Source organism: Equus caballus, chromosome 17, assembly GCF_041296265.1.
Source record: "Equus caballus isolate H_3958 breed thoroughbred chromosome 17, TB-T2T, whole genome shotgun sequence".
Taxonomy (NCBI): domain Eukaryota; kingdom Metazoa; phylum Chordata; class Mammalia; order Perissodactyla; family Equidae; genus Equus; species Equus caballus.
The window spans coordinates 56,030,362-56,042,888 of NC_091700.1; the positions used below are offsets into that span (position 1 = coordinate 56,030,362).

The following is a 12,527-nucleotide window of genomic DNA, read 5'->3' on the forward strand; positions in this document are numbered from 1 at the left end:
CCCTAATTTAATAATGATTATTGGATTTGCTATTTGAGAAAATTACCCCAATGGTAAGGTATTTCAACGCTACCCTGCTGCTACTGAGAGAAAAGTTACCTTTGTAGATTCTGTTCAAAGAAAGCTCATGCTTTGATCTTTAATATCCCATGAAGTAAAAGGTTACGCTTAATCTATATTTTATAGATCTAAAAGTCAAATTAGTTTCTGGGATAAATAAGCAGAGTGTAATAGTAAGCATATTCTGTAGCATTCATTTCATTCCTAGTTTGGAGGATACTATGTGCTGAGTTAAAGACAATTACATTAGTGTAATACGTAGCAGTTTTCTCTTGTATTATTCTGCAAGCATAAACAAGTTATACACATGTTAATTTATATTCTATATAAAAAGCCAATTTTAAATCCAATTTATAAGGCAATAAATATATAAAGATTCTAGGACACAGCAATAAAGTTATGCCATAAAGTAGAGTTAATTCAAGACAACAATAATAAAAGCATGACAAATTTTAGCATTCTACCAACTGCACAAAGGTGTTTCAGGTAACATCTGTTCAGAAGCAATTGCTACAAGACAGACTAGATGAGATGCAAGGTTTCACAGCATAATAAATGTATGTCAGTTGGCTTGCTTCATAATTAAAGACATGAGTCTTTGAAAAAAAGCAATTAAGCTTTGCTCTAAATCTGAAACAATCATCCTTGCTCCCACCCCTTTTTACCCACAAAGAAAAGATCCAGAGCAATGCAGAAATAATAAATACTATGTATCATCTATTTTCAGCAGTAAATGTACTCCCCAAAATCCACCTGATATATTTTCTTTTGATAAGTCATATATTAACCAAGAAAAAAAATTTATTTTCTCTGTTAGGAAAGAGAAAGGAAAGAAAGTCTGGGACAATTCAGAGCAATTTACTTAGAAGTCTGGCCTGAATAAAATGATTTTACTTTAGGAAAGTTTCTTTCAATGTCTGATGGGTTAGGTGGAATTTTGACATGAATAAAACTCAGGTGCCTAATGCCTTCAATTTAGAACATCATCTCCAATTCTTCCCAGTTTACCTCTAGGACAACTAAAAACATCACTTCAGCTACAGACTTAAGAAATAAATTCAAAAAAGAGCATACAAAAATCACCTCCATCTTTCCTCAGCTTTCTAGCAACTATGAAAACGATGCAGCACACCAAGATGAATGACGGTTCTAGTTGTTATTCCAGAGGACCAAGCTGTGGTTATCTTACATCCCCCCCAAATCACAAACCTTCCAAAATAAAATGATACCACAAGGAAGAGATCTGAACGAGTCTGATGGTTCTCCCACAACATCCATTTATAAACTGTTAAACCAAACCCTTGCATGTGGTCATCCTCATCGCTGTAGCTGCTGTGTTCATTTCATAGAACTGCCATAACAAATTACCACAAATTTGAGGGTTTAAAACAGCAGAAATTTATTGTCTCAGTTTTGCAGGCCAGAAGTCTGAAATCAGTGTCACTGGGCTGAAATCAAGATATCAGAAGGGCCAGTGTCCCTCTGCAGGCTCTGGGAGAAAACAGTTCCTTGCCTCTTCCAACTTCTGACAGCTGCCAGCATTCTTTGACTTGCGGTTGCATCACTAAAATCTGCCTTGTAGTCACATGCCTTCTCTTTTGTAATCAAATCCCCCTACACCTCCCTCTTACAAAGCCTTAACTTAATCATCCCTGCAGTGTCCTTTTCTGCCATGTAAGGTAACATTCACAGGTCCTGGGCATTAAGACGTGAATATCTTTTGGGGGTTCATTATCCAGCCTACCACACCTGCCTCCAAATAAACCCAAAGCAATTAGGTGAGCATGCTCTAATCTCATGGTTTACTCTGATTTCAACTCTCCTCAAGTTCCTAGCACAAACAACAAAAGTTCTCCAATTTGATACCTCTTCCCACCCAACAACCTGCCTATCAGCAGGAAATCAGGAATTCTATATTCATTAAAGGCACTCCTAACCATTGTTCATGGTTCCTGAATGAGAAAAGCAGCAGTAAAGATGAAAACTGCCAACAGCATGGGAGAGTAATACAGGACAGTGACTAACGATGTGTATTCTGGAACCAGCTTGCCTACATTCAAGTCCCAGCCTCGCCAACTGGCAGGTGTGTGACCCTAAAGCAATTTAACCTTTGTACCTCATTTTCCCATCTGACGAACAAGGCTAATAATACCACCTACCTAACAGGGTTGTTGATATTTATAACGCACCTAGAACAGTGCTTGGCTCACACAGAAAGGTTAACTGTTATTACTAGCAATGCCCAAACAGGGTGGATATACAGATGTTAATGGACAGGGTGAAAAATCTCTCACAACCAAAACTGAGGGTACTGTAATGAAATAATTAGACAATAATTAACAATCTATTCAATGAAAACCATGAGATCAGATGCAAGATTTACACTAAAGTCTATGAGAACTTTTACAGGATATTCTTAATTAAAAAGAACAGCTACTCTGTCATCTTGGATCACAGAATTTACAGGCCTCCTTTCAAAAGACTAACCCACATCCTAGAGATGGAGACTTCTCCAGAAGGTGCATGTCCTGCTCTCACTCTGGATCTGGTGGCCACCACAGTATGGACTGTGTGTTTCTAAGAACAGTGGGACGTAGGAATGAAGTGCTCAGTATCACTGAAAGGCTTTTCACGATGAGCAGAACAACTGTTTTGTTTGGTCCTAGAAGGCAAATAGGACTCAGGTCCAAGTACCGAGGGTATGACCTAGCGCAGGTACCCAGTTTAATGATCCTACTCAATTCTATCTGCTTTCACAATGCCTTCACCTAGGTACCTGCCTTGTCCTCCCAGCCTCCTCCAGTTGCCTCTGGTCCCCTAGTAATCATCCTCAGTAATTATCTCAATACTCACTGCTTACCATATTTCCTACTGAAGTCAAGTTGGCTGGTTCACAAACAGCCCAAAAGCAATTAATTCCCTGTGCAGCCAAACTATCATATATTTACAATAGACTAATTTCTACTATTTACACACATCTATAGAGGTTCTATGCTACAAACTTTATACACAATTCAAAAGTAACTTGAGACCCACAACGATACATTCAGTAAAAAACAAAGATTTGTTTGTCTGCTTTATCAAGGCCCCAAGTAAAACAGGATTTCAGTGGGTACAGAGCTCCTGCCTTCCTAAACTAAGACAGGAGCAAGTGGCTGGTTTACCACTCAGTTCCACTACCAGCTTGCAGCTTTGTAGAATACGCAAACATCAGACACCTAAAATACATACGTTACTTGTTCCATTCAAAAGCAGCTGCCCCAGGCAACTAGGTGACCCAATGACTAGGTAACCTGAAGAGATTCAGGCTAACATCACATCATACTAAATCAGGAGAAAGCCAAGAAATGACTTGACGTCCAGCAGTCCAGCAGCCTGAACTAGAGAACAATCACTTTTTGAAGCACTGCCGAGATCTCATGAGATCTCCAAAGATCACCCTCCATCCTCAAAACAAGAGTTACCACGGTGGAACTAAGAGCAGTGAGAAGTAGGCTGAGTGGGAACAGCTGCTGAAAAGGCAGCCTTCAGACTGGGATACTGAGTCTCGGGCCAGGGAGAGAGTTAGAGCCAAGCCTGAAACTCCAGGTCCCCTGAAAGTCCTAGTTCATTAGGGAGGTGGCCCCAAATCAGCACCACCCCCTGGCTTCTGGTGGAAACAGACTCAAATCACCTCCAGAGAAAAGCATCCCCAATTAGGCCTCCTAGAAGACAGGTTAAGATAAAACAACGAGCTTACAAGAATCAACAAGCACAGGGGGAAAGGACAAGCCACCACGAGTGCGAGTCAATGCAGACAGTTCAAAGATGGCACACACCAGACCTGTCAAATAAAGAACACGAAGAGCCAAGTAGGAAATGTCTAAAGAAATAAAAAAATAAGAAACAAGGAACTATCAGGAATGACCAGGCAGACTTGAAAGGAGGCAAATGGAACTTACAGAAATAAAAAATTGCTAAATATTCAGAACAAGTTAAACAGCAGTTTAGACATAGCTCATGACAGAATTAGTGAAATGGAAAACATATCTGAAGAAATTACCATGTAAGCAAGAATCTAAATTAGTTTCAGAGATTATGAAAGGTCCAAATTACTTCCAAATTAATTATGAAGTCATGACTCACAGCAGACCCTTACCTAAAAACAAACAGTATTTTAGATATGTTTATTAGTTTTAGAGCTTAAAAGTCTTTTAGATATTTTTTCATCCTTACAATAACCTTTTTAACACACAAAATAGAATGACATTATTAACCGAGAGAGTAGACTGTAAAAGGAAGAAAAGTCACTGCCCCACGGATGCTTCTCGGATTGGGTAGAATCTTTATTGTGAACTTAACCATGCCTTATTTATTCCTCAGCTCTGTCGAGATAACAATCAACAACATATTTGATCCTCCTGCAAAATTTCACCATTCCTATGGCCATCTTGACAATTTAGCATAATTAATCCATGTTGTCCTTCATTTTCAGTATTCTGATATATCTCACAGCTCTGCTCCCAGTTTTACTCAACCATCATTTCTGTTAGCAACTCACTTCTCATCCACAAATCTTTACTCACTTAATTTGTGTATCCTGACTTAAATTCCTAACAATTTTTACTTGTTTAGAGAAGGCACAGGCTGTACAAGTTCACCTATGACTAAAAAAAACATGTTTTCCATACTCCCAAGGAAAATGGAGAGGTCAGTACTAAATTTTCAATTCTGTTGGACTCACCCCAAATCTATCAACCCTCTATGTGATTTATTTACACACACACACAACAAAACAATCATCACTGCCTATTCTTTTACAAGCTGATACCAACAAAATTATTTACAAAGCGCTAATTATGGCACTTCCCTTAGTGTTAAAGTGACTAAGTAATAGAACAGCGAGTTTCAAATACTTCGACTTCTTTCCAATCTAAACAAAACATTCTTTAGCAGTGACTACATGGCCCGCCAAGTTTTAAAACGAGCTGTTTCGACTTGGAAAATTATACGTACCTTAAAAAATTCTTCTTGAATTAAAATATTAAGCAGAAAAAGAAACAGAATCACCTGAAAGTTCACTTTGATTCATCTCATACCGTCAGAAGCTAGGAGGGTGGGGAGAAGTCCCCCTTAAAAAATGCAGTGTCCACCTAGGTGACGTCAATACATACACATTTGAACTGCCTTCCACGTTAGCCTGAAGAAATTTGGGCAACACAATGATCAGTATTTATCAAAGGAGTCAAACAGAATTGGACCCTGTCGTCGTAAACCTAAGAAGAGACTGGCAGCTTTGGAAATCTAGAACAAAATTGAGCCTCCCAGGCCCTTGTGGACCCACCCTCTGCTGTCAGCCAAGTCAGTCAGTTTACTAAAGTTAAGTATGCCAGGACTGAGCCGCAGCCGCAAGCAAGGCGGGAGCTCCCCACCCCAGCTCCAGGCAGAACTTACAAACTTGGGGCGTTTCTCTCCAGGCTCCTCCAGGCCGCCGGGCGGCGGAGGGTGCTGGGGGCCCTTCCTGCGCGGCATCTTGCTTTCCCGGCTGCTGCGGGGCAAGGCGGAAGAGGAGCAGGGGGCCCCGGCGGAGGAGCTTTGCGCTGGGTGGTGCAGCCGTGGCCGGTGCCGATCCATCCTTCCCCGCAGCTCCGGAAGACAGAAGGAAGGCAGCCGCTCTGCAAGCCACAGACTGGGAGCTCAAGGATCAGTGGCGAACTCGCCTTCTCGGTTCCGCCGCCCACGCCACCGGCCGGACTCAGCCCAACCGCTGCAGCCGGGGCCGCGGCCAACACATCCGAAAACTCCCGCCACCGCGCACGGCCCGGGACCCGCCAATCCCGCGCCCCTTGGTCAATGACACTCCCGGGAGCCGCCCCTTCCGGGCATAACGAGACATGATTGGCTGCGCTGTCAGTTCATTTCCCCACTCAAGCCTCTTGGCGGCCCAGACAGCTCACCTTAAGGGCACAGGGTAGGATTCCGTTTGGGGATGTGCAGAGAACCTACCAGGAAGTCACTTGTCTGTGTTTATTTGGAGTTTGGAGAACGGATTCGTGCTAACCTGGAAGGCAGGCGAGACCCTCTCTGCACCACCATTTGAGCGGCGCTGGAGTGTGAAATCACCGTCTAACCCTCTCTTTGCACGTCTTCGGAGGCTCCGGTGCGATGGTCACTGGGAAAAGTAGTTCTAGGATCTGTGCTTGGCGGAGTGCTAGGCGGGAGATGACGACAGCGCCTACGACGCTCCAAAAGGATGCTTTTTCGACCTATTCACTGAGCGCCTACTGAGTGCCGCCTCTTGGGTGTCAGGTCCGCCAAAATTCAGAAAGCGCGGGCCGCGCCCTAGAGGAGCTCACAGGCTATTGTGGTTCACAAACTTACAGAAATAATGAAGTAATGTAAATATTAAAGCAGTTATTTTAAAAGTTCATTGAGAACAAAGAGGGGAGATAAATCTGAAGGAGCAGATGTGGAAAAGCAAAAAGAAGGATGTACAGATTTTCACTAGGCAGAAAAGACTTGTGGGACCCTCAGATAAACGGCGTTCCAGGCAGGAGCAAGCCAAGAGGGGTCAAGAGCAGAGTTGAAAAACTTTCAAGGGCGTGTAGTGAGGGGCCTTGAGCTGAAACCATGCAAGAGTCTGTTGTGTATGCCCAAGGTCAAGCTACAAGGCTAAGGAAGTTTTCTCACACATTAGTGCGCTTTTTTTCCCCCTTTAAAAGTCATCTTTTCCTTTGAACTATTTCCTTAAGTTATCCATCTTCTGACTATAAGGAGGTGATGTGGGCCAAGACTGGTAAACATGCTGCACTGATTTGGGTACAAGAAACAACTGTAGGAACTCGGGACAGATTATCACAGAGGTTCAGAAAATGGGCCTTAGTTACCAGGAAGTCTTCATGCTACAGCTTTTTTTTTTTTTTTACCTTTTATTTGTTTTTACTGTACCAGACTTTCTGTGCCTGTCTCTGTCCTCAGAGAGCACCTAATGTTAGGGAAAACTCCAGCAGGACAGAAAGGTCAGGAGAACTTGAAGTAGTTCCATATGTTTCGATGACCATTAGACCCAAATGTAAATTTTATTTTGTCATTTACTAGCTATGTGATGTTGGAGATGATGTTTAATTTTCTTTGCATTTCCATCTGCAAAAGGGGGATAATAATAATACCAACCAAATGGGTATTGTCAGGCTTAAATGAGATAGCTTATGTAAAGCTCTTGGAAATGTCTGTGAAAGCCCCTTTTACCGAAGACCACCAGGAAGAACACCTGTAATTGAACAATGGAGGTTATTCTCCTGGGGGGTGAGAATGTGCCCTCTGGAGAACCATGGAGTTGCTCAGGAAGAGCGTGATAGATAGGACGTAAAGGGTTTGGGCTTTGGGTAGGGGATTTGGGACAACTCCTCGGAAGCAGAGTGGGAAGGCTTGATGTGAACTTGGGTGCTGTCAGGAATTGGGGACAGTTCAATGAGTGAGTATCTTAATAAATCTTATCTAGAAGGTAGGCTAAAGAGTGAGGCTAAAGCTATAACTGATGAAGCAGCAGCCATGGAGCGAGGGGTGTCTGGTATTTTGTGATTTGCACGCTGTCCTTGTTGTTGTCTGTGCTTAGACAGAATTGAAAGTGGTCCTGTTTTGTCTCACTTCAACACAGTTCCAGAGTGACTTTGTCTGATATTGTTGTTCTGTGAGATTGTTTATGTCCCTCAGGAGAACAACATCTCCTAGCTATAGTGTCAAGCCAGCTTCTGAAAGACTGAAGCCTAGCTCTAAGTGCCAAACTAGTTCGCTGATGTCAAGGGCTGCTCTTTTCTTTCTTATGTCCTTAACATGTAGAAGGTACCAAATATAAATAAACAAAAGCTATTATAACTAATTTTCAATCTTCACATAGAGTGCTCTGACACTTTTCTCACAGAAATTCTTCGCAACTGCAACCTGTGAAAATAATACCTTTGTCTAAGTTTTCCATTCTTTGAAGTACATTTTATATGTGTTTACTTTTTAAGCCTCATGACAGCATGCACTGCCCCTCATTCTGACTCCCTCCCAACAAGAAGGAGATGGTGGACCCCACTGAGTCAACAATTTTGGAAATGCTACCTTGTGCCCGGCTGGGTACACAGAGGTGGGACAAAATTGGCTGAGACAAAAGGCAAGCTTGAAGAAGCCTGGAATCAGGAACATGTTTCTTTCCTTTATCATTTCTGCTCAGTCCCAGCATCCAGACAATCACTAATGAAATCCTGTGAGGGTTCACTCTTCACGACTACAGTCTTATGTCACTTAAGGGCAGGGATAAGTTCTGAGAAATGTGTCATTAGGCAGTTTTGTCATTGTGCGAACATTATAGAGTGTACTTACACAAAACCTACATGATATAGCCTACTATACCGCTAGGGTATATGGTACTAATCTTATAGGACCAACATCGTATACACAGTCCATCATTGACTGAAACATTGTCATGCAACACTTGACTGATTATGAGAGAGAAAGTTATGAAAAGTTAAGGGAAGAGACTGATCGCCTCCAATCAATTTTTTTAAATGACAAGCAATTTTGTGAGATACCATTTTATCCTCATCATATTGCTAAATATTACAAAATCCCATGTCACAAAGTTTTAGCCAAGATGTAGGGATATGGCAATTCCTACACAGATGATGGGAGTGCAAACCCGATCCAGCTACTTGGGATAGCATCTCAGTAATACCTAGAAAAGGAGAAGGTACATGTGCCCATGACCGAACAATTCCATATCAAGATGTCTCCCTAGAAAAGCCCAAAGATACTTGTACAAAGATGTTCCTTGAACACTTGTAATAGCACAAAATGGTTTCATTGTGTAGGGTCTTTTTGCACACCACCAGGCAATTCTCAGACATCAGCTTGGCATCCTATACTTCAACTGAATTCTGACCCTATCTAGCCTGAAATAGCATCAGATCCCACAGGTTAAGTCCTACAAGACCGTCCCCCCATCCCCCTGACCACACACACACTTTACACTAGGGTAGCAAGTCCAGGTTGTCACCTATGCTTCTGACCAACTGGCTATAGATGAGAGTTCCAACGACCACCTCCTTGGGTTTGATTAATTTGCTAGAGTCGCTAATAGAACTCACAGAGACATCTTTCTTACTAGATTACCAGTTTATTATAAAAGGATATGACTCAGAAACTGCCAGATGGAAGAGATGCATAGGGCAAGGTATAGGGAAAGGGCTTAAAGCTTCCATGCTCTCTTAGGCTCATCATTCTCCCCAAATCTCCACATGTTCACAACCCGGAAGCTCTCCAAACCCTGTCCTTTTGAGTTTTTATAGAGGCTTCATTACTTGACATGATTGATTAAATCATTAGCCATTGGCGATTGATTGAATCTTCAACCCCTCCCCGCTCCCCAGAGGTCAGGTGGGTAGGACTGAAAGTTCCAACCCTCCAATCACACGGTTGGTTCTCCTGGCAACCAGCCCCCAACATCAGGTGGAAAATCTCCTCATTAATATACCAAAAGACAGCGTTACTGCTGTCATCACTTAGGAAATTCCAAGCGTTTTAGGAGGTCTGTGCCAGACAGGCAAAGCTTAATTTAGCTTATTTTGCGAGAGTAATTTGACCTGCATCATTTCTTGCTTGTGCCTGTGGAAATCACAAGCAAAACTGTTTTCCAGGGTTGATATGAAGTGACCGCTAACCAATTCCCTATCATTTTTGAAAATTCTAATATGATAACCAATCACTGTGAAGAATAAATAGTCACTGCCTTCTCACTATATAAGCTGCTTTCTAACAATATACCCCTGAGTCTCATTCCGTGTTTTGCTTTGAGTGTTCTCAGTTTGCAAATTGTCTTTTTGGTGTATGCATAATAAACTTTTACTAATTACTTCATCTATTTCTGAACTTTTGACATATATATAAATGTAATACGTGTGTGTAGAATAACACTGCAAAAACACCACGGAAATACGTACAACAACTTCACCTACTTCCAGAGAAGAGAGGAAGAAGGGGCAAGGAATTAAAACTGAAACTTTGATAGCTAAAGCTGATGCGGGCTTGGTGAGTCAAGGAGTTGAAAGAAAGATTTCTTGTACTCTCAAGTTCTGGCAGTAGTGCTCTTTTATTCAGAGAATAGTATGGGATAGCATTGGGACAGGACCCATGGGCAGTAAAGAGCTGCAAACATGGGTTGAGGTTAGGGCTAAATTTAAGGCATAGGTATTGAGTTATCTCTTTACAAGACAAAGGTAAAAAAAAAGTCATTAAAATGGTATCAGTGCAGGTGGGATCTGGTTATTGGATGGTCCTATAACTTTAGATAAGAATCAGATCAGATTAAGTCAGGATATCCTATGCTTCCCTAGGATGATATAGATCAGTATGTAGGGCAGGTCACCTTAGGCTTCTCTCCCTGGGGCAGCCTTGATCCTCATCACAGCCAGTGAAATTTTATCCCATCCAAGTCCCCCAAACTGTAGGGGAGGAAGACATTTCCTCTATCCACTCTGGGTTCTTCACAAAACTTTATAACATGTATATATGGGAGAGGCTCAGGCAACCTGAGCAACTCACCAAAATGGCTGAAGCAACCACCCCAAATATCATCTTCAGGCAAAGACAAAGCAGGATGTTGGTGGTGGGGGGAGTCAGCTACATGAGGTTACCAGACAAGTATGGTAAACAAGAGTAAGATTATTATGCAGACTTAAGTCCTTGCCTTCTCCATTAAGAGTTTCTAGAGATAAGGTCATACCCCCTTCCTGATGCAGAGAGGGGGACACCTTTACAGATGGAGATTTCCTTTACAAATGTAAATGTGCCTTAACAAAGGGTAAGTAAATTCTACTTTTCAGAGTTTCTTTCCTGTCTGCAGTTTTTAAAAGTAACCAGCCCAAAATAATCCTCATCGAAGTGTCTGTAAATGTTTTATTTTTTAAGAAGGAAAGATTCGAAGTAAATCTAGCAAAATGTTAACACATATTTAATCTCAGTGGTGGGTATCTTGTGTCTCTTTTATTATTTTCTGTACATTTCTGTTTATTGGAAATGCTTCATATCAAGTTTTTAACAAAATACACAAATTAACAGAAATATGGGAACTTGTGAGTTCCTTAACTCTTCCTTTTCCTCCAGAAAAATCTTAGTTTATTGGCATTGAGACCACAATGAGCTATTAAGTCCATGTAAGGAAAAAAGAAATCATTAATTTCCTTTTAAGATGCCATTAAGTTTAATTTCTTTATAAGTTTGAATAATAAAATATCTTCTCTCCCCTCCAGATTGTCTTTCCACTTTCTTTTGTTCTCTCTTTTCCATATGCATTTCCCTTCTCTCTCGTAAAGTAGTTCAGAGGCAGAGAGCTAGGAAACAAGGAAAACCAACATTTCCCTCTTTCAGTTTTGGATTAAATTACAAATTCACTTCTTTGTGAATGCTTTCCAAGTGGTCAGTGGATTAAAACAAGAACCATTTAATTACAAGCCTAATTGATTTAACTTTACCGCTTTCACTGTACACAAATACTACAGCACTTTGTACTTAATGACATCGTATTTGAATAATTATCTGGCCATCAGCACTGACTTTGCACTTTCATTTCAAACTCTCAATGGCAAGATATAATAGTGTTGCTTGCCCTACCCAGTTTGGGTCATGGCTCTTTCTACACTCTCCACACACTTGTTTGTCTTAGTTAAAATTGCTGTTATTTTACAACATAATGTTAGATGGGAAAAAAGCAAATTATATGCACAGAATGATCACTGATATAGTCATTCAATGTAGGAGTCTACACCAGGGTTTCTCAACTTCAGGACTATTGACATTTGGAACTGGATAATTCTTATTACGGGGGGCTGTCCTGTGCATTGTAGGATGTTTAGCAGTATTCCTGACCCATTAGATATCACCCACTAGATGTCACCAAAAATTTCCCCAGACGTTGCCAAATATCCCTGAAAGTCTGAGTAATATTCTGTTGTATGGATATACCACATTTGTTTATCCATTCATCAGTTGATGGACAGTTGGGTTGTTTCTACCTTTGTGCTATTATAAATAATGCTGCTATAAACATTTATGTACAAGTTTTTGTATGGACATAAGTATTTGTTTCTCTTGTATAAATGCACAGGAGAAGAATTGCTGGGTCATATGGTAACTAGGTTTGAGGAACTGCCAGACTTTTCCAAAGTGGCTGTACCATTTTGCATTCCCACCATCAGGGCATAAGGGTTCCAATTTCACCACATCCTTGCCAACAATTTTTTTTATCTGACTTTTTGAATGTAGCCATGCTAGTGGGTGTGAAGTGGTGTCTCATTGCGGTTTTGATCTGCCATCTATTTGTTGTAAAAAAAAAAAAAATGTCACTAGGGGCTAGCCCTGTGACTGAGTGGTTGAGTTTGTGCGCTCCACTTGGGAAGAAGAAGAAGAAAAAACAATATTGGCAACAGATGTTAGCTCAGGTGCCAATC

The 12,527-nt window shown here is 41.3% G+C and overlaps 1 protein-coding gene across 3 annotated transcripts in view; it reads right to left on the reverse strand.

The window, feature by feature from the left end:
* DIAPH3 (diaphanous related formin 3) overlaps nucleotides 1–6,222 on the reverse strand; it is a 484,080-nt gene extending 477,858 nt beyond the window's left edge. The window contains exon 1 of one of the 3 annotated variants that reach the window (XM_070240326.1): nucleotides 5,494–6,222. In XM_070240326.1, the coding sequence (XP_070096427.1) occupies nucleotides 5,494–5,673 (180 nt within the window). In that variant the 5' untranslated portion in view covers nucleotides 5,674–6,222. The remainder of the gene's footprint in view (nucleotides 1–5,493) is intronic. The other 2 variants (XM_070240325.1, XM_070240327.1) reach the window with 2 other exon arrangements.
* Nucleotides 6,223–12,527: the final 6,305 nt, after the last annotated feature.